This window comes from Plasmodium yoelii (assembly GCF_900002385.2).
Source record: "Plasmodium yoelii strain 17X genome assembly, chromosome: 14".
NCBI lineage: Eukaryota > Apicomplexa > Aconoidasida > Haemosporida > Plasmodiidae > Plasmodium > Plasmodium yoelii.
This window is the reverse complement of record NC_036186.2, coordinates 1615448-1637734: the sequence shown is the minus strand read 5'-3', so window position 1 is coordinate 1637734 and position 22287 is coordinate 1615448. Positions and strand designations below refer to the sequence as shown.

General features: G+C 21.7%; 7 protein-coding genes across 7 annotated transcripts; 3 read left to right on the top strand and 4 right to left on the bottom strand.

The window, feature by feature from the left end:
- Positions 1 to 577: 577 nt before the first annotated feature.
- PY17X_1442300 (splicing factor 3B subunit 6, putative) lies at positions 578 to 1096 on the top strand (the record flags this gene model as incomplete). The annotated part of the gene is made up of 2 exons (XM_022957607.1): positions 578 to 633; positions 817 to 1096. 2 exons carry the CDS (start codon positions 578 to 580, stop codon positions 1094 to 1096), a joined length of 336 nt encoding a protein of 111 aa, XP_022812969.1.
- Positions 1097 to 1664: 568 nt separating this feature from the next.
- On the bottom strand, positions 1665 to 2618 carry PY17X_1442200 (conserved protein, unknown function; the record flags this gene model as incomplete). The annotated part of the gene is made up of 1 exon (XM_722964.2): positions 1665 to 2618. The coding sequence occupies one exon, from the start codon at positions 2616 to 2618 to the stop codon at positions 1665 to 1667; it is 954 nt and encodes a 317-aa protein (XP_728057.2).
- A 1170-nt stretch (positions 2619 to 3788) lies between these two features.
- On the top strand, positions 3789 to 7238 carry PY17X_1442100 (conserved Plasmodium protein, unknown function; the record flags this gene model as incomplete). Its single annotated transcript, XM_022957606.1, has 1 exon — positions 3789 to 7238. The coding sequence occupies one exon, from the start codon at positions 3789 to 3791 to the stop codon at positions 7236 to 7238; it is 3450 nt and encodes a 1149-aa protein (XP_022812968.1).
- A 1572-nt stretch (positions 7239 to 8810) lies between these two features.
- On the top strand, positions 8811 to 10006 carry PY17X_1442000 (cytochrome c heme lyase, putative; the record flags this gene model as incomplete). Its single annotated transcript, XM_034637697.1, has 5 exons — positions 8811 to 8919; positions 9083 to 9362; positions 9449 to 9535; positions 9661 to 9769; positions 9890 to 10006. The coding sequence occupies 5 exons, from the start codon at positions 8811 to 8813 to the stop codon at positions 10004 to 10006; spliced, it is 702 nt and encodes a 233-aa protein (XP_034493630.1).
- A 975-nt stretch (positions 10007 to 10981) lies between these two features.
- PY17X_1441900 (histone chaperone ASF1, putative) lies at positions 10982 to 12054 on the bottom strand (the record flags this gene model as incomplete). The annotated part of the gene is made up of 2 exons (XM_022957604.1): positions 10982 to 11518; positions 11797 to 12054. The coding sequence occupies 2 exons, from the start codon at positions 12052 to 12054 to the stop codon at positions 10982 to 10984; spliced, it is 795 nt and encodes a 264-aa protein (XP_022812966.1).
- Positions 12055 to 13752: 1698 nt separating this feature from the next.
- Positions 13753 to 15647, bottom strand: PY17X_1441800 (uncharacterized protein; the record flags this gene model as incomplete). Its single annotated transcript, XM_721290.1, has 2 exons — positions 13753 to 14452; positions 14608 to 15647. 2 exons carry the CDS (start codon positions 15645 to 15647, stop codon positions 13753 to 13755), a joined length of 1740 nt encoding a protein of 579 aa, XP_726383.1.
- A 2121-nt stretch (positions 15648 to 17768) lies between these two features.
- PY17X_1441700 (uncharacterized protein) lies at positions 17769 to 20294 on the bottom strand (the record flags this gene model as incomplete). Its single annotated transcript, XM_720762.2, has 1 exon — positions 17769 to 20294. The coding sequence occupies one exon, from the start codon at positions 20292 to 20294 to the stop codon at positions 17769 to 17771; it is 2526 nt and encodes an 841-aa protein (XP_725855.2).
- Positions 20295 to 22287: the final 1993 nt, after the last annotated feature.

Sequence of the window (22287 nt, the reverse complement as noted above, 5' to 3'; positions counted from 1 at the left end):
TTAGAGCGGCCCTTTTTAATAGCTTATTCTTTTCGCTATGTACATTGGCGTTAATTTATAATTAAAAAACTGTTAAATTTTGCTATGCAATATATACAATATACATGTTTTAATTTTTTTTTTAATTAAGCAAAATTAATAAGCAAAATTAATAAGCAAAATTAATAAGCAAAATTAATAAGTATAATTTTTTTTTTTTTTTTATTTTATTATAGCCTTTGTTATTTTTATTGATATATTTTTTAAAATAACTCCTTGTTTTAATTATATAATTCAAAAAAAAAAAAAAAAAAAATAATTCGAAATTTATATAAACAAAAACTACGGTAGAAATGAAAATGTAGTTTTATTTATAATTAAAAAATATATTAAGTTGGATAAGTTTAATTATATAAATCAACAAGGCATCAAAATAGTTTAAGAAAATAAATACTTATATATATAATATATATAACATATATATGTATGTAATATATATAAGAATGGCATAATTATATCACATTATGCTTAGCTTATTCAAAATTTACAATTTTTTAAAGCTTTAAGTTTTTTTTTTTTTTTTTTTTTTTTTTTTTCAATGTCTAGAAGAAACATACGATTACCCGCTGAAGTCAGTCGAATCCTTTATGTCAGGTTTGTGGATATATAATAATGTTTCCTAAATATTATAATTATTAACTTTTTTTTATAAAAATATAATTATAGAAAATATGTCCATGTATATATGATTAATTGTGTTACAATTATTTTTCCATTTTGTAATGCTTTATCTCAATATTTGTTTATTTTCAATCTCTTTCTTTTTTATATTCTTAGAAATTTACCATACAAAATAACGGCTGATGAATTATATGATATTTTTGGAAAATATGGAACTGTTAGACAAATCAGAAAAGGAAATTCTGAAGGAACAAGAGGAACATCATTTGTTGTTTATGATGATATATATGATGCTAAAAATGCGTTAGATCATTTATCTGGTTTTAATGTTGCAGGAAGATATTTAGTTATTTTATACTATGATCCTGTTAAAGTACAAAAGAAAAAAGAAAAAGAATTACAAGAAAAATTAAAAAATGAAAATGAATTGTCATAAAAAAAAAATAATTAATAATATCATTTATTATTCCTTATCAAATTATTTTTATTTTTCACATAATATTCAAGCCAAATAAGCACAACCAATAATATCTAATGGGAAAATAGCGAAATCAAAAATTAGAAAAAAAAAAATGAGAAAAAAAAACATATTCTTCCTTTTCCCTATTTTTACTTATATTAATATATATTTTTTTTGTTAACATTATTTTTATAATTTACATTTTTCATTAGACAAAATATATATATCGTTAAGTATCGTTTTCCTTTTAATATATATATATATTTTTTTTTTTAATTGCATTCCATATGCTACTAGCCATTTTTTTTGAGTAAAAAAAAAAAGTATGAACAATTTATACTGATTTTTAAGTTTGTATAAAAAATATTTTAACAAATAATGAAGTTTTATTTTATAATAAATATGCATATTTTTAAGCAGCTTTTAATTAATTTTTTTGTCTAATTCGCTTAAAAAAAATAAACGAAAAAAAGGGGGCAGTAATAAAAAATAGCCCTTTAAAATAGTGAAAAATAAACAATAATACACAATAACAAATTTGTATTTATTTCTTTTTTGGAATTTTTTGCTTGGGTTTATGCAAATAGACATATCCACCTTTCATTGTATATACATTCATTTTTACAATCTTGTATAATCGATGTGAAACAGATCCAACATATTTTTTATTATATCCATAGACATTTATTATAGTACCAGTTTTATCAACATCGATGTTCACATATTTTTTATGCATTGTTAATACTCTTGTAACGTCAATATTTTTCGTACCAATACCTAAACGAACAAATAATTTTTTAATTTTTTTTGTTCTATAACTATAATTGTTATTGTTATAATTTTTATAATCTTCAGGATTTTTAATTTTCTCTAAATCATTATTTGGGTTATCTTCTAACATTTTTATGTCTTTTATATTATTTTTAAAATTATAATATTGTTTAATATTATTTCTATAAATTTTTCGAATAGGTGTGTAATTTATATTTTCAAAATAACATTTTACACCCTTTCCTGATAAAACAATTTGGACAGAATATCCACATGTTAAATCTTTCATTTTATTTTCAATCGTTTTATTTTGAATACTATGTCTATTACAACTTGATATAATCGCAATATCTTTCTTTATTTTCCCTTCTTCTTCTATAAGCATATGATAAAATCCCATATTATAATTTTTACCAAAAAAATATGAACCTCCCAATTTGGATACCTTTCCAGGCCATTTTGTGAAATAAAAATTTTTTTTTTTGATTAAATTATTATAGAGAGGTTTTTCTTCATATTGATGCAAATTGTTCTTACCTACATTGGAGTCACAATTTTTTTCTCTTGAAAAAATACTATAACCATAACTTCCCGAAACACCAAAATGTCTTTTAAAATAAAAATTTATATATTTCTTACTACATACCCATTTGTTAATTTTATTCAATTCATGACCTCCTAATATCGTATTCAAATTATTCCCTTGACGCAATATCTTAAATGACATTTTAAAAATTTATGTTCCATTATTTCATTTGAAAAATAAAATAAGCAACCAATTAAATAAAAACTAAATGGTAGCTTTAAAAAAAAAATTCGAAAAACGAATTTTATTTCATTGAAATCATGCAAAAACAAAAAACATCATTATATATCTTTTACTCATTTAAAAAGGCAATTGTTTACACACACAAATAAATAGTAACATACATATATGTATTTATATATTATCCCATTTTAGTCTTAATGTAACCCTTTCCTATTTTATTGAAATTCGCTATTTTTTGGAGAGTATTAGCCATAAAAAACAACGAAAAGTAGTAAGGTGATGAAAAAATAAGAAAGGTAAATTACTTAATATGTGAATGCCATTAATATATATTGTTGGAATAAATTTTGATAAATTATGTATCATTATAAATTACCAGGCAAATATTCTACTCTATTTTTATTATTTTTATTATTATTATTATTATTATTTTTTTTTTTTTTTTTTTGAATTATTCAAGCTATTTTTTTCATTATGTTAAAGCTAATACAATTATCCTCATTTTTTTCTGACTTGTTCATAATTTTTATGTTATATATATAATAGTGCAAATATTAATATTTTATTAGTACTATTTATTTATAATATATATTATTTTTCCTTATTAACACACTAATAATATATATATTGTTTGTTTTTACTTTCATAAGTATATAAACCCTAAATTACGCCAAATAAACCGCGTTTATCATTATGATAATAAAAACGCGATTTTGTAATTATGCTATGTATATATGTGCATGCTTATTTTTATTCAATTTTTAAAGGAGTATGTTCTATTGTAAACACTTGTAAATATGCTATGCAAGTAATTCTATATTTCTTCATAAAATGTTAATGATATTTAATAAATACACATAATATTATATTAACATGGAAGGTTATAATACAAATATTTTTTTTTTTGTATAATTAAAAAAAAACTAATGTGTGAATTAGCCATTTTTAAGTAAAAAAAAAAAAAAAAAGTGATAGTAGCTAGCTGAGAATAAATATATAATATTTAATTGTTTCACACAAATAATATATTATTCTACATAAAACATAAATTGTTTAGTATATATTACTTGTTTTACAAAAAGTGTATACAGATATGTATACGCATGATTAGACAGTAGGAATAATATTATGAAAAGTAAGACAATTTTAAAGAAAGAAAAGCAATCCAAAAGACAAAGCCGAAATAAAAAAGGGAAAATAAGTGGAAAATTAAAAAGTGGAGATAATAGTTCAAGTAATGAAAGTGATATTTATTTTTATAATGATCTTCAAAGATGGAAAAATAATATAAAAGTCCCAATATGGTTAAAAAAACCAAAGGATAGAGAATCATTAAGTGAATATTATAAAAATATAATAAGAAAATTATTAAGAGTTAAAAATAAAATAAGAGCATATAAAATACAGGAAGCATATTTAATAGATTGCTTACACAAATGTATGAAATATTTAAAATTAAATTCATTGTCTATGGATTTTTTGGATTATGAAATATATAAAAATTTAATTTATAATGATAATGCTGAAAATTTATACGATAGTTTAAATCATTTTTATGAACATGATAATAATAATATTGAAAATGGAAAAAATGAATGTGAAAAATTCAGTAAAGAAAATTTAAATGATTGCAAAAAAAGGTTAAAGCCAGATATTAAGAAAAATAACAATACCTCAAGTGGTCAAATTGTTTACCAAAATAATGATAATCCAAATATTTATGAAGCAGATAAAAATGGGGCTATTAATATCAATCGGGATTATATTGATTATAAAATAGATATGCGAACCAAATGTGTTAAAAATAGCAATATGTGTGCAAAGATTTGTAATAATAAAACAGATGTGTTTACTATGGATGCGAATAATTTATTACAAAATGAAGGATGTAAAGATAAAATAAATGAGAAGGAGATTATCAAAACTAACTTAAATGAGTCACTTAATTTAATCGATTTGATAAATAGTCTAAATAATGAACTATTAAAGAAACAGAAAGAAAAGAAAAATAATGATAAAAACGATTTAATGAAAAAGGTTTTCAAAAAAGTAATAATTCCAGGATCTTTTTTTGAAAATAATAATTTTTGTCCAATATTTATGAATTTGTTAAAACTGGATATATATAATGCTTGTTCTAAAAATGGTATAAATATATCCCAAAAGTTAACAAGCCTTTTTAAAGCTATTAATAATTTTTATGAAACTTTATCAGAATTGGATATAGAAACAGAAAAACAAATACAGAATGAAATAATTCATAATGATATAAAGGGAAATGAAGAGAAAATAAAAATGATGCCACAAAATTCAAAGATAACAAAAGAAATTGAAATAAATGAAAAAAACAAAAATAATACTACTAATTCATATAATAAGGATTTAAATTTTTTTAAAAATCAAAGTTCATTATATAAATTATCACAATATTGTATTGAAAACCATGTTCTAGCAAATGAAATGGTCGAAACATTTGATACAATTTATATATACACTGAGAAAAATAACAATAATTATAGAAGCAATAATATACTAAATGATAAGTTTGGGTCCAATCAAAATCTCGAGTTTACTTTAAATATTTCAAAAAAAAACATAGAAGAATTGCAATATATTGAAAATAGAAATTCAGTTTTATTAAATGAAGAATGTAGCGAATTAAAAAATAATAAAAAAATTATTAATAATGGTGACATAATAGAGGATGATGTGGGTAAAGAAAATGAACAACAAATATATAATACATGTGAAAAAAAAAATATAAGTGATAAAGAGGTATATGAAATATCAAGCTCCTTTGATGAGACTGAAAAAGTAACACTAAGGGAAAATAAAATGTGTAATATAAATAATGAACAAAAAGAAAGAGATCAACTATTCGAAATGTGTGGCAAATTAGGACAAAATGATGATACTGATGAAAAAAACGAAAGAGATCAACTATTCGAAATGTGTGGCAAATTAGGACAAAATGATAATATTAATGAATATAAAGATAGAGAAAATATTTTAAAATGTGAAAAAAACAAAAAAAATATATCTATATACAATGAAAATCTGTTAAAAACCGAAAAAATGCAGGATAATGAATATGATCAAATACATATAAACAAAAGAAAACTAGAACAAACATATTTATTTAAAGAACAAGATAATGATGATAATAATACAAATATACGAATAATGGAGGAAGAACAAAATTATAAAAAAAAAAACAAAATTGAAAATAATGATTTGATAAAATGTGATATATTAAAAAATGATTTTTTTAAAAACAGTGATGAATATAATAATATTGTAACTCCATGTATACATCATGAAAATATAAATGAAAAAGGAGATTATATGATTCCATATAATATTGAGACAGGTTCTATTCTTAGTTCTGATAAAAATGAAGAAAATAGAAAGGCGTTAAGTTGCAAGGATCTTAAATTAAATAAAGAAAATGATAAACCGCATTTAAAAAAAATAGATAATTTTTCACCCCCTGAAAATGTATGTAATATAAGTTTCCATGATATTGAATCGAGAAGTTTTTTATCGTGCAATGACGATAATAAAATAAGCGAGATTGAAATGGAAGAAGCAAATTCAGACATTATAATTTTAGACGCTTATGATGAAACGCAGTTAGACAATACTAACGTAAAAGGAAATAAAAAAGGAAATCTAAATAATCAGGAAAATGATAAAACCAGTCAAAATAATACTCCATTTATTAATAATTATCACAAAATAAATAAAGTAAATAAATATGATTTGGATATATGGTTTAATACCAGCACACCTGAATGCCCAAATTCTTATAATGAAGATAAGAGCAAAGAAAAAAATCCACGAAATTTAAAACAATCAGATATATCAACGGTGGCAAATATGTCAACGGTGGCAAACGTGTCAAATAAAGAAAGCGAAAATGAAGTATCAATTTTAAATATTGATTTAAATAAAGCCCATGATACTGTACTTGAAGGGCTAATGAATTTTTTTGGCCTTAAAAGTAAGAGGTTGCCAAGAAAAATATTAATTACCGAATTAAAAAAAATACAAACATATTTATGTAAAGAATATAATACATATTTGAAAAAAAATAATTTAATACCGAATGAAGATATATATGTGAATGTGAATTGTGAAAACTTTGGTAATGATAGAAACGAATTTGTCAAAGAATATGAGAATAAAATTTTTGATACAAATTTTGAAAATGAATTTGCTAAAAATGTGGACAAATATATAGAGGATAATAATATAAAAATTGAAAGTTATATAAAACTGGATGAACTAATAAATAATGATAAAAATAAACTTCAAGAAGAATACATAAATAATATGAAAAATAAAATAAAAATAATGGAAATGAAAGAAATACATGAAAGAATAGATGAAGCTATAAATGTGAATGAAAATATAAATAATATTATACAAAGTCAAAAAAAAATTAAATATTCAATATTAAAAAAATATTTAATTGATTGCAAATTGACCGTTACTAAAGATACTATTGTTTCTTACTGTAAAAACAGGAACATAGAAATTCTCTTTAAAAGGGCTGGGGAAACAAGTCCCACGTAGCGACGGAAAAGGGCACAAAATAGGAAAAGTAGAAAAAAGTAGAAAAAAGTAGAAAAAAATAGAAAAAAGTAGAAAAAAGTAGAAAAAAGTAGAAAAAAGTAGAAAAAAGTAGAAAAAATCAAAACTTGGGAGAAAATAACTACATCCCCATTTAAATGAGGTTAATTTTAATAAATTTTGTGTTTAAATGCGTCTAAGATGGAGTGAAATATCTCCTAAATTGTATACACATTTATATGCATTCATTTTAAGAATGTATATAAAACAGCTTTTATATTTTTTATTAAATTTTAAAAATGACTATATATATTGATATTGCCACATATCAACAATTCCAATTGTTATTTAAATAGACATATGTCTAAACAATTCCATACCTTTTTAACCATATAGCGTACAACATACAACGTTGGTAGCACATTTTGATTTTTCCGTTAAAACTATTTTTTTTTATAATTTTTTTACAATTTTTTTGATCTTTTTTTACAATTTTTTTGATATTTTTTTGATATTTTTTATTCAATATGATGTGTAGGGGCTTTATGAAAACAACACGAAAGAAAAGTATGCACCAGATTGGTAGCATAAAGATCAATATCCATTTTTTTTGCATTAACATTATGCCCTTATTTAATGATAACTTTGTATAACTGAATCCATACCTTTATAAGATTTATCATTTAAATATTGTTTATTATTATTATTATTATTATTGTTTATTATTATTATTATTATTATTGCTTATTGTTTTTTTATTATTATTATTATTGTTTTATTATTATTATTTTTTTTCTTTCACTATTTCCCTAAATTTTATGCAAGTACTTGGGTATATTGGTATAACTTTTTTTAAATTCATGTGTTTTTTTTTGGAAAAAATAAAAATATACATTATGGCATATGTATAAAAAATATGTTTATATATGTTCAACTAATATTTATGAAAAAATATTTATTTAGATAAACTACACAAATTGGTTTCTTGAAAATATATGACATTAAAAATATGTAACTATATTTATTTTGTGAGATAATTTTTTTTTTTTTTTTTTTTTTTTTTTCAAATAGCTAAAAAAAAATAAAAACTAAGGATAATATAATAACAAAAGAGATGAAAATAATATGTAGAAAATAATTAAATTATTTTTAATCGAAATAAAATAAAAAAAAACTATGAAACTTCCTTTATTATAAAATATGGGATTATGTTTTTTTTTTTGGTGATATATATGCATTATATAATTTCCCAAAATATTATTAATCCTTTATATGAATTCTAAATTTTCAAATATTTGCACACACATTTATCCATATACATACATACATGCAATACATACATATGCATATCCATTTTGTGTAAAATGGTAAACAAATTGTGAAAAGAATTTCTTAAATAGTATGCAAAAAATATGTTATAGTTCATTTGTCTGGATAATGTATTAAAATTAATTATAAACATAATAAGGGATCATATATATATATAAATAAAAATAAAAATAAATACATGTACAATATTTATATTCTTAAATAAACGGGAAAAGAAATATAAAAAAAAAAAAAGATTAGTTGTATATGAAAATTATTCAAAATATGGAGGAAAGAAATGAAGCAAGTTTAGACAAAAATAAATCATGCCCATTAACTTCACAAAATTCAGAATTTTTTTTAATAAAAGAAAATGGTAATAAATTGTTTGACCCACTTCAATCGTTACTCATATATACATACATACATATCTACACATGATTTTATTTTGGTTTTCATAAAAATGTACATATCGATCAAAAAGATGTAGCATAATTAACGTTGATATGAATCTGTAAATCGTTTATTTTATTTTGTAGAAATAAATGAACGAAATATGATGCCAAATATACCTAATGCTCCAATAGAGACTGAAAAAAATGATAATATACAATTAAATAAAAAAAGAGAGATTTCATCTATTCCCAAAAATAATAACGAATATTGGTTATACCCATCTCCTCAACAATTTTATAATTCATTAATTAGAAAAAATAAAGACATTGATAAAGTTGATGTTGATTCTGTTGTAAATATACATAATGATGTAAATGAGGAGTCATGGAAAAGCATATTAAAATATGAACATATGCATAAAAAGTAAGAAAAATAAATTGAGATTTTTTTTTTTAAATATAATACCTTATATTAATATATACATATTTTCACATTTCTTATATGAACAGAAAATGTGAAAAAGTAACTTTACAACGGTTTTGTGGAAAATTTGATGATTTATCTATTAAGGCAAAATTTAGGAGCGTTTTTTCCAGGTTCAAAAAAAAAAAAAAAAAAAAAAAAAAAAAAAAAAAATAAAAAATAAAAAATAAAAAATAAAAAAATTCATATATTCCCAATACATATAAATTCATATATTTATACCCTTTTTATTGTTCAGATTAGGAAAGCCATTTGATAGACATGATTGGTATATAGACAGATGTGGACAGGAAGTAAAATACATTTTGGATTATTATAATGATGAATCAATAAATGACGATAAAAATGTAAAAAAAAAGAAAAAAAAAAAAGAAAAAAAAAAAAAAAAACAACCCCACTTTTAACATACCCCAGTTTGCTTGCCCATTTAACACACTCCCGTTTACTTGCCCATTTATTTTTGTCAGATATATATCGATGTAAGACCGGCTATGAGAAATTTGTCAACAATTTGGGACCGAATTCGATATCCTTTTTACGAGCTTTATTTTAAGCACATAAAAAAAGACGAACTCTTTAAATAAATGGTTTTGCTAAATGATCATAGAAAATATAAATTTTATTTATTAATATTTTTTTTTTTTTTTTTATAATTGTATATTTTTAAATATATAAAATTTATTTGAAAAGTGCTTTAAAATAACCATAATTATTCATGGTTTGTCTATTATTTTTATTATATTGTCTTTTTTTTTTTTTAATTAACTTTTTTTTTGTATTTTAAAATGTTAAAAGCTTTAAGGAATTAATATTTCGTTATTTGAATTTAAAAATGGATAAAAATAAATTTATGGAATTTTATGAAAAAATGAAATATGAGTATTAATAAATTATTAACGAATTTGTAAGTTGAACATAATTATTTTGATGCAATTGTATTTTCAATTTTTTTTAAAATTATCCTAATAAATATATATAATCTTTAAAAATTATTAAGTCTTTGCAATTTTCTATTTAATTGTTGCTATCTAAAAATACATAAAAAATAGGAAATAAAAATAAGAAATAAAAAATAAGGAATAAAAAATAAAAAATAAAAAATAAAAAAATAGTAAATTATGTGCACAAGTATGTATGTATAACTACGTGTATGCATAACTACATCGTATGCATAACTACATCGTATGTGTATCTGTTTTAGTGACTTTGGATGGTGCTGATAAAACACAGTTTGACATGCACATATAATCGTTTAAAAAAATAATCCAAAAAAACACACAAAATGGACAAAAGGTTTTTGTTGCCTACATTTTTTTATTTCAATATATTTTTTGGCAACCTTTTAAAAAAATTGTAACAAAAATATGTGCATATAAAGAATGAATATAATTATAACTACAAGGGCAGACATGAAAAAAAATGAAAGACAAAATGGAAAAGACAAAAAATGAGTAAAAATTGAGTAAAAATTGAGTAAAAAATTGAGTAAAAATTGAGTAAAAATTGAGTAAAATGAAAGACAAAATGGAAAAGACAAAATGGAGAAGACAAAAAAATCCTCATTGCATATTTTTATTATCAATTGTTATACTACTAATGCCCTTAATATTTTGATTCAATATTTCACACCTATCCATATCAGGTGCCATTTCGTTGTTTTTAAAATAATTAAGAGCATTTATATTATTATTAAGTGTTATATTCAAATTACCGTTATTTGGGTTATATTCTTTAACTCCGTTTGGGACGAAAATATTATCTTGTGTTGATTGGTTTGTAATATTAGAATTACTTTGGTTTTCTTCTTTAATTTTTGAAAAATTTAATAATTCGATTTTTTCATTTTCTTTATCAAACTCTTTAAATTCATCTCTTTCTTCTGAATCCCATGGAATGCTAAATTTTACAATTCTTGGATTGTCGACAAATATATGTCTACATATTTTATCATATTGTGGTGATACTGGTGGTTTTTCTCGTAATTCTATATCTTTATAAAATGAATTCATATAATAAGCTATTCTTATAAATTCTTTTTCCTTATAGTTTGCTGATATCAAAATAGCTTGAAGCCCTAAAACGCTATCTGTATCCATCTTAAAAAAAAAGTAAAAAAAAATTTATACGTATAAATAGTAGCTACATGCATGCATACCTATGCTGCCCATTATCTTATTTTTGCGTGGAGTAAGAAGCGTCAAGTGTAGAATGATAGAATGATAAGAAGTATAAGATGTGGTGACAAATTTAAGGAGGCATTTCTGCCAGTTTGCACACAGCGCGGGAGTCTATAAGTAGCCCATTCCCACATTCTCAAATAGGCTAAATAATTTTTTTTTTTTTTTAAGAATATTTATACAGAGATATTGCTTACATTTTTATAATCAGGTGGGTTGACTGCATAATCAAACATCATTACTCCCCTTTCAATTGGGCCTAAATAAATATTATCCAATTCTATGTCTTGATTGCTTTCTCCTTCATTACTAACAGCGGAAATATAAAATATTTTCCACTCAAGATCTGCTTCCAATTTATTTAGCGCTTCAAATTCAATGGTAAAAACAAAAGGATCTAAAATGTCACATATCGGATTATTGACTATTACTTTTGTCACGTTTACTTCCGACATTTTTTATATTTTATTATTATTTGTTAAGTGAAAAAAAAAAATTATAATATCACAACTTCAAGAAAGGCTTAAACATACACACATATATACAGCTGTATATCCTTTTAATAAATAAAAATTATGCAACCTTCAAAAAAAAAAAAAAAAAAAAAAAAAAAAAAAATATATATATGTATATGTATATAATATTATATAAAAAATAAAAGGAGAGTATGGAAGAATTATTGAAAGGGGATTGGACATATCATAGTCAATTCATACAAAAAATATTTGCATAATTATGTATGTATGCTAGGCAAAATAGTAGAGAATGTGAATATATATATATATTAAAAAAATAAGAATAAATAAAAATAGGATGTTTTACTATTTAATCATACTCATTTTTATGTGTATGTTTTTATTTTATAACAAGCATACCTTTATATATTTAAAACATTTGCAACAATGAAAATATGAATTAAAAATTAAAAATATTCTTGAAAATGCATAAAAAAAATTAATAAAAATAAGATATCCAAAAAATGAGGATATAAATATTTTTTTAAAAATGTATAATAGTTTTTGTGTATCACAATAATATATAATTAAAATTCATAAATAAAGACTTGGAAAAATATAATATATTTTTTTTATTTCTCTTGGCATCATAAATGCGATATAATCATGTTTTTACATTACACAAATGTTATTTTTTTTTATTTATTTTAATAATATTTTTTTAATATATTATTAACAATTATTATTTTTTTATTTTTTTTTATCTTTTTTTTATCTTTTTTTTATCCTTTTTTGCTTTATTATGTATTTATTTCCCCCGCTTGAATTTTATTAAAAATATTTCCCTAAAATTATTATGTAAAATAATGTTTAAGTATATTTGTGTAATTGCGACCTTTACACATAAAGAAGAAAAAAAAAATAAAATATTTGGACCGTTTCAACGAGTTAAAAAATATATATAAATGTGTAAAAGGGAATTTATATTTATTTTTATTTTCATTTTTATTTTTATTTTTATTTTTTGTACAAATTACCGATATTAACATTTTCATATGAGGCGCATTTTCAAGTAATGCAAACTAGTCCACTCATGTTATTATACTATTATTATTATTGTCATTATACTATTATTATTATTGTCATTATACTATTATTATTATTATTATCATTATTATTATTATCATCATTATTATTATTATCATTATTATTATTATTTTGTTATTTTATTTGTAATTTTTGGTTGTATATATATTTACACAGTTTAAAAATGATTTATTTAGGGTTTAGTAAAATTGCGAAAATATTCTCAAACGAGTAGTATAGTCCATATATGTCTCACCATATATGTGTATTGTATGGGGGATGGTTTTTTTTCGTTATTTTGTAATTTTTATGGAAATATAATTTTTTAGGGACATAAAAAAGCAAGTATCCACATATGTGTAATATTAAAAAATATATAATGAAATAAATAAATAGCGAAATAAAGCAACAGTAGCAATGCATTAAGATTAACAATGTGGATCAAATAATTAAAAAAAATATATATGCAAAAAAGTGTTCACACCAAATAAAAAAGCTATGATAAACTAAATAGCCAAAATATATATAAAAAAAAAAAAAAAAAAATTAGGTAGCTAGCTATATATTTTGAATTATTCCAAACTAAAAATATTTATGATAAAATATTGATAGTTAATTATAGCCACAAATATCGTAAACATAAAAAGAATTAGAGCTTGTAGCAAAACAAAAATTATTACCGTTGTTAAAAAAATTAGCAGCATATATGTTATATTTGGATCTTGTAGTAAGCCATGGTATATTACAGTATACATATTTTGTATCTAAATTTATTATTCTAATTCCGTTTTTTAAAAGATGTGTATAATATAATAGACAATTATGAGATGGACTGAAAACTACATCTCGAATACTATGTGTTAAATTTTTAAAAGATTTTATTGGCTTATTTAAATTATTAATATCAAATAAATTAAGGAACCCATTAAATGAGCAAGTAACAAGATAGTCATTATATACTTCAAATGCAGATGGAAATACTGAATAATTATCCATCATTTTGTTAATTAATTTATTTGTGTTTAAACACCAATTATATATATATCCATTACTATCTATAGCAAATAAGCTATTTGTTTTTTTATGAAAATTCATACCTATAGAACGATTATTTAATTCAAAACTTTTGACAATATCATAACTTCTTGTATCATAAATATTTATTTTGTTTGATGAATAAAAAGACATGGAATATAAATCACTAAATTCATCTTTTGTCTCATCATTTAAATTATTATTTTTGTCATAAAATTTTATTTCTTTTGGAATAAGCACTGTGTTTGGGTTGTGAACTCTAGTCTTATATATTGCGCTGAAAAAAAAAAGTGAATTATTACAAAATGTGTGAAAATAAAAGCGTACAAACAGTGTGAAAATATTACGAACTGTATACATGGCTACATGAAATAATAATATAAAATATTCATATATCAAATAAATTTAAATATTTTTCTCTTTATTTCTTACTCTTTGGTCATATCATATTTTCGAAGGAAAATATCATTGGATAGTATATAAGAATTTTCATTATTCTCTTCAACATAATTAAGTATTTTATTAAATTTTATTTTTTTAGAAGCATTTAATTCTTCATCTTTATATTCCATAACATATAAATTATTTTTATAAACAGATAAAATTATATTTTTATTTGGTAAGGAAACAATTTGTTTTATTTTTTTCTCATTAATCTGATTAAACGTATATTGATGTAATCGATATTTTAAAAAAATACACTTTTCATTTTGTTTTTTATTTTTTTTTGTATTATATATATTATAATCATTATCTTTATTATCATATATATATATATCTTCTGAAGGAAAATTATTTATATCACGCTTTCCTTTAACTGAAATATCTTCAATATTTACTTTTTCATCAAGCGTATCAATACATATATTATCATTTATATTATCATTTAAATTATTATTATCTTGAATTATTTTAAGTCTATCTAATTTTCTCTCATATTCATCATCATCATCATACTCATCATCTTCTGAGTCGTTCCATACTTTTCCGCTAATACCTTTTGCCTTTTTATTTGTTTGATTATTATATGACTGTTCATTTTCTTCATTTTCTTCATTTACATCGTTATCGCTACCTAAGTAGTTGTCCAAGTTAAAGTAGTGATATTCTTCGTTTTTTTTCGCTTTTAAACTATGCTCATTTTTATGCTCATTGTTACGTTCATTTTTATGCTCATTATTACGTTCATTATTATGCTCATTGTTATTTTGCTTTTCGAATTCATTTACTTCATCTTCATCTGAAGATACACTACTCTCACTTTGATCACTGGAATTCTCATTAATATTTTTTTTTAATATATTATTTTGGTTATTATGGTCTAACTTGCTTTTTTTATTTTTTAAGTTAGTATAATTTTGGCTAGCTGCATTTTTTTTTTTTTTTTTTTTTTTATCTTGTTCATTATCTTCAGAGGTATAAAATCCATCATCAATTAGGACAGAAACCCCTTCAAAAATATTAGCACTCATACTATATTTACCAAAATTTATGTATATATATATATGAAGCAGTTTTATTTTCTTAAGTATATACCATCTGATGTCTTTATAAGCATCATATTATATATTAGATATTTTTACTTGCGTTTTATGTTTACTATTTTTACCTTGCCGTTAATATTATTTATGTTTAAATACTCAAAACGAATTTATATTATTAACAAAATGGGTAAATAACGAACCATACTCATATGCATATAAATAAATATATATATATATATATTGATATATATACTATATATATTATATATATTGATATATATTAGTTTAGTCCTTTATTTTTATATTGTTTGACATTTTTTTTCTTGGTGTAATTTTTTAAAAAGATATTTATATAAAATTAGTCATTTTATTTCAATTATTATTTTTCCTAAATAAAAACTTTTTGTGAATGGCATTCTTCAAATTTTGAAAAATAGAATGGCAATTTATTTTTTCTTACTATAAATTATACAAACAAATATTCATAATAAGAAAAACAAAACAATATAGTTTGTTTTTTAGTTTTTAAATATACATACCAATTGTATCGATTTATTTCAACATATTGATTTGAATATATAAACAGAACAACGCCACCTATTATTCCCATATAATCAACTTATATATGCATATGTAATATTATCATTATTCTTCTCCTTATTATTTTCTTTTTTTATCATTTTTTCGATTAATTTTTTTTTGAAATTATACTTTGCATATTTGTCACTATTTAAAAGCCGAAAAATAACAATAATAAATTTTTCATTCAATATTAAATTTGCAAATTTTTAAATAACCCTATAAATTTTTTTTTTTTTTTTTTAATTTTTTTCATAGTTGAAAATTGGCAAATGTTCACTAAGTAATAAATTAACTTTTTATTATATAAATAAAAATAATATATATATAATATATATTAATATATATTAATATATATTAATATATATATAATATATATATATTTTTTTTTTGAATGTCTTTGTAAATACATTATATAGAATATTTTGAGTATGAAACTTAATTTTTTTGAAAATGTAGGAAAAAAAAAAAATCCTGTATAATAAAGTATTAACAATCTAAACACATAATCACAATGATAATAATATTATTAGTATTATTCTTATAATTTAAAAAAAATATATATTTTTCTAACATTTTTAAGAGACAAACAATATATTTCTTATTTTGACCAAACATTATTGATGACAAATAAAAGAATATAATATAGTTATTTAATTATCAAAATTTAAAAATATATTTTCCAACCTCAATTAATCATGTTGCAATAATTGCTCATATGATTATCGTCTATACATTTTTATTTTTTCGTAACAATAAAATTTAATTTAATAAAGGGCACATGTTTTATTTTTATATCATTTTTTTTTTTTTCTTTAAATAATAGAGCTTTACACAGTGTTCTTTAAAAATATTAAAATTAAAAATGTTGATAAGAGCAAAATGGAAATACGCGGTAAATATATATCCATATACATAAATAGATATAAGAAAAAAAATTATTAATATACCCAATGCATACAAATATACATACAAGTATGAACAACAAAATATGCGTCTATATGAATATAAAATATTATTTTCAAAATGAATTATGCATAAATTCATGTATATATTATTAACATGTATATTGCTCATGCAGCAATATATATATTTTTTTTTTTTTTTTTTTTTTTTTTTTTTCTTTTGCTTGATTTCGTTTCATATTTGCATTAAGTATGCTCAATTCAAAACAATTATTTTTTCTTATATAAAAATTGGCTTAAAATGCTCTTTTATTTCTTTTGGATACAAAAAAATTCTAGGCTTAATAAATTGTTCACATAATTCGAATACTCTTTCTTATTTTTCTGCACAAAATTGTGCATAATATATGTATATATATACACAATATATATATACACACAGATGGTATACATTCATAGGCTTCTTCAATACATACATGCATAAAGATATAAAAGAAGTACGATTCTCGAAAGGTGGTTTTGTTTAATTATATTTAATTCGTTTTAATTTTTATATTATGCGCAGTTAGTGTGCCTGAGAAACAAATTATCGGTAACTCCGATTCGTAAAAATATCAGACAAACTTTATTTGGCATTTTGCAAAACTGCAAGGGCCTCATCAATTTTCTTTTTAAGTTGATCTTCATTTTCTAATAAAATTAATAATTCGGAATTATCCATTTCAAGCATCATACCAGTGATTTTTCCAGCTAATGTAGGATGATAATTAGCAACTAAAGGAAATAAATTTTCTCCCAAAACTTGTTTCTGCATTGAAGGTGGGGCAGATGCTAATGCTGCAGCAGTTAAGGTAGTATTATTATTATATCCTGGTGTCATATTATTTACTTTATTTCCATTTTTATTTGGTAATTCCATACGGTTTCTAGCTTGTGATGTAAATTTAAAATTATTATTTTGTGGAATTGTCTGTTGCTGTTGTTGTTGTTGCTGCTGTTGTATTGATTGGCCAGATTTTTGTTGAGGTTGATTTTGTGGTTGGCCTTGTGGTTGATTTTGTGGTTGATTTTGTGGTTGATTTTGTTGAGGATTAGTTTGTTTTGCCCCTACCATATTTAAAGGCATTTGTTTTGGAGATTGAATATTGATGCCTGGTAAATTTCGATTTCCTCGACTATTCATATTTCTCATATTATTATTTAATAATTGGTTAGTTGGAACTGGTGCTGCGCCTTGTAATTGTTGAGGATTAGTTTGTGCAGGTGCATTTAAATTTGTTTGTTGATGTTGAGGGTTTGGTCCTATAGGATATTGTTGATTATGATGTAATTGTTGGTTAGCTTTATTTTGACCAATATTATGATTTATCATATTATTTTGTGTATATAATCTCATCTGATTTATTTGACCTCTTAAACCACCATTAAAACCAAGTTGTTGTTGAGCTGCTGCTTGTTGATGTGCTGCTTGCTGTTGGGCTGCTGCTTGCTGATGTCTCCAAGATATTAAGTTATTTTGATTAAAAGATGTAATAACAGGTCTTCCATAATTTAATGTATTTTGATTAAATTGTAATTGTGCTGTTTGACTATTGGGATATTGAATTGGAGCATTTAATGCATTATTAATATGATGTCTTATTGGATGCATACGAAATCTTTGTTGTAATCTAGATAATCTTTGTTCTCTTTTTTCAGCTAAGCCTACATATAATGGTTTTCCATTTATTATTTTTAAATGCATTTCTGTTACTGCTTTATTTGCTTCTTCATGAGTTCCAAAACAAACAAAACCAAATCCTTTACTTTGATCTTTATCATCTTTCATAACTTTTGCTGATGTTATAGTTCCATATGGTTCAAATAATTCTTTAAGGGTTTGATCATTCATAGAATCATCTAAATTTTTTATATATAAATTAACACCTGGATGTTTATTTCTACTTTCAGTATTTAATGTATCAAATTTAGCTTTTAGAATTGCATGTCTTCTAGCTCTAGATTGGTGAGGGCCTACATATAATATGTTTGGTGTTTCAGTGTTTTCTCCAGATTTTTTGTTATCTTTTTTTTCAGTAGTAGATGCATTTGTGCCAGCATTAGCAGTATTATCGTTTGGTGTTTCTTCAGTTTTCGAATCAGGATTTGCATCTGTTGTAGATGTTACAGTTGTTGTGGTTCCATTTGCACTTGTTTGATCTTCTCCAGGTGTTGCATCTTTATTAGTAGCTGGTTCAGAATCAGGTGTTTTTTTTTCTGCTGGTGTTTCAGATGTTGTAGTATTTTCCTCAGTAGTAGTATTATTATTAGAATTTTCATTTGCTGGTTTTTCAGTTTCTTCTTTTTTAGGATCATAATTATAATCTATTTTACCATCCTCTGTAATTTTTTTTCCATTTAAATTTTCCATAGCATTTCTTGCACTATCTGCATCTGAATAGTTAATAAAACAAAATTTGCGATTCTTATTATCTGATTTTACTATCATAGATGTTATTTCACCATATGGACTAAATAATTGTTTTAGATGTGCTTCAGTTACAGTGTCAGGAAAATTTTTTACATATAAATTTGTAAATTTTGTATCATTAGTAGCTCTTTCTGATTTTTTAATAAAATGACCAACATATACATTTTTAGATCCTAATTGCATTCCATTTACTTTTTCAATAGCTTCTTTAGCGCTTTCTTCATCTTCATAATGTACAAACCCATAATTCTTGCTTTTTCCAAATTCATCTGTTGCAACTTTACATGATAATATATTACCAAACATACTAAATGTATCAAATAAAGCTTTATTATCTATTGTTTTATCTAAATTTTTTACAAATATATTTCCAGTTCCACTTTTACGTAATGATGGGTCTCTATGACTCCACATTAATCTAGCTGGTTGACCTTTTATATTTGTATAATTTAAAGTATCTAATGCTCTTTCTGCATCTGCCAAATTATGATAATTCACATATGCATATCCAAGAGATTTTCGTGTTACACTATCTCTACATACTCTAATAGATAATACATGACCAACTGTGTTAAATATTTCATATAAAACTGCTTCTGTAACATCTTCGCTTAAATCACCAACATAAAGTGATGCTGTGGAAAAACTTGGGGGCATTATATTTGTACTGTTAGCTATCATTTTGGCTAGCTGTGAAAAAAAAAAAAAAAATATTAGTAATGAGGAAATGCAAATATAAAAAGAAGAATATTTTGTAGATTTTTAAAAGGGGCTATATATATGTCAAATAAAAATTATGTATCATGTTATAAATATACATAATATATGATCAATTTATATAAATTAAAAAAGTATAGATATTTTTTAAACAAAAATAGGGAATAATATAAACCATTGGAGATATATAAGCACACATAGAATAGATATTAGATTTTGGAATATATATAAAATGAAAGTAGCATATTTTTATATGTATATTATACGATACAAAAGTTTATATTGTTACATTTATAAATGAGAATGTTATTCACTTAATAAATTGTATATATATGGTTATAAAAATTTCACCCCCTCTTTTTATTTAATATATTACCTGTTTGTTTTTATTATCTTTATTTGCCTTATTTAAAAAATATTTTTTAATTATATATTCTTCGATTTGTTTATAATATTCTATTTTGGGTCTTTTTTGTTTTTATGTTTTTTTTTTTTTTTTTTGTTTTTATGCTTTTTATGTTTTTTTTGTATTTTTTGTTTTTTGTTTTTGTTTTTGTTTTTTGTTTTTTTTGTTTTTTTGTTTTTGTTTTTTTTATGTTTTTTTTATTTTATTTTTTTGTTTTTTTTATGATCTTTAATTTTTTAAGTTTTTTGATGTTTTTTATAAAATAATAAAAATATATTATTTTAATATAATTTTTTTTGTATTTTTTTGTATTTTTTTAATAATTTAATATTACTACTATTTATTTATAAAACCCATTATTATATATGCATATTTATTATGTAGGGCCACAGAAAAAAAATAAGTTATTTTATTATGTATATTTGCATACCGACAAAAATAATAGTAAGCAATATATATTACAATATATATTATAAATATTACAAATATATATTCATATATATACATATAATGCAAAATGTACGCAAAATTATTGTACCATATTATATGTTATTAATCTATATTATTTGCATATATAGTACATAATGATATATATTACAAAATGATATATATTACAAATTTTATATATATTACAAATGTTATATTTATATATCACATAGTGCAATTATAAAAAAGCGCAAAGAAATAAAATAAGTAAACAGAAAAAAAGAAAGGGGTAGAGTAATGTACTTACAGGAACTTAATAACATCCTTTAGCGTTTCATATTTCCATAACATGTATGTATATATATATATAATAATATTTTGTTTCATATTTCTATAATAAATGAAAAGGCAAAATATATTATGCACGTATTATATATAAATAAATATATATATATATATATATATATATATATATATATATATATATATATGCATACATTAGCTAATAAAAGAAAATTGGCATATATAATATACTGTTCCAATAATAGAAAGAGAAGGGGAAGCAACATGTTATCGTTATCATTATTATTATTATTATTATTTTATTATTATATACATATATTTCTAATTAACATTGTATATGTATATATATTAATATATTGTTTAGTATACTATAGATAATGCTATTTATAAGTATTGAAAAAAGTGCTATACATGTTTTAAAAACAAAAAACCTCGTAAGTTGAAATGTTGGAATATATATAATAATAACAACGACAAAAAAATAAATAAGCATATATATTATAATTTATATATGGATATTTTTTATTTTAATAATTTTATATTCTATAAAAATGTTGTTTTCGATATTTTTTGTTTAAACATTATTATATATTCCTTTAAAAAATTATGAATATTCAACTTGGAAAGTAAAGGATTTTTTTTATTATTTTTATCATTTTATAATTTTATAATTTTATCATTCTATCATTTTATAATTTTATAATTTTTTATTTCATTTTTAATTATAATACAAATTTTGGGAAAAAATAATTTAACATGTTTTATTTATCAACAACAAGAATAATAATTGGTGGCTTTTCATTCTACATATTGATCATAATA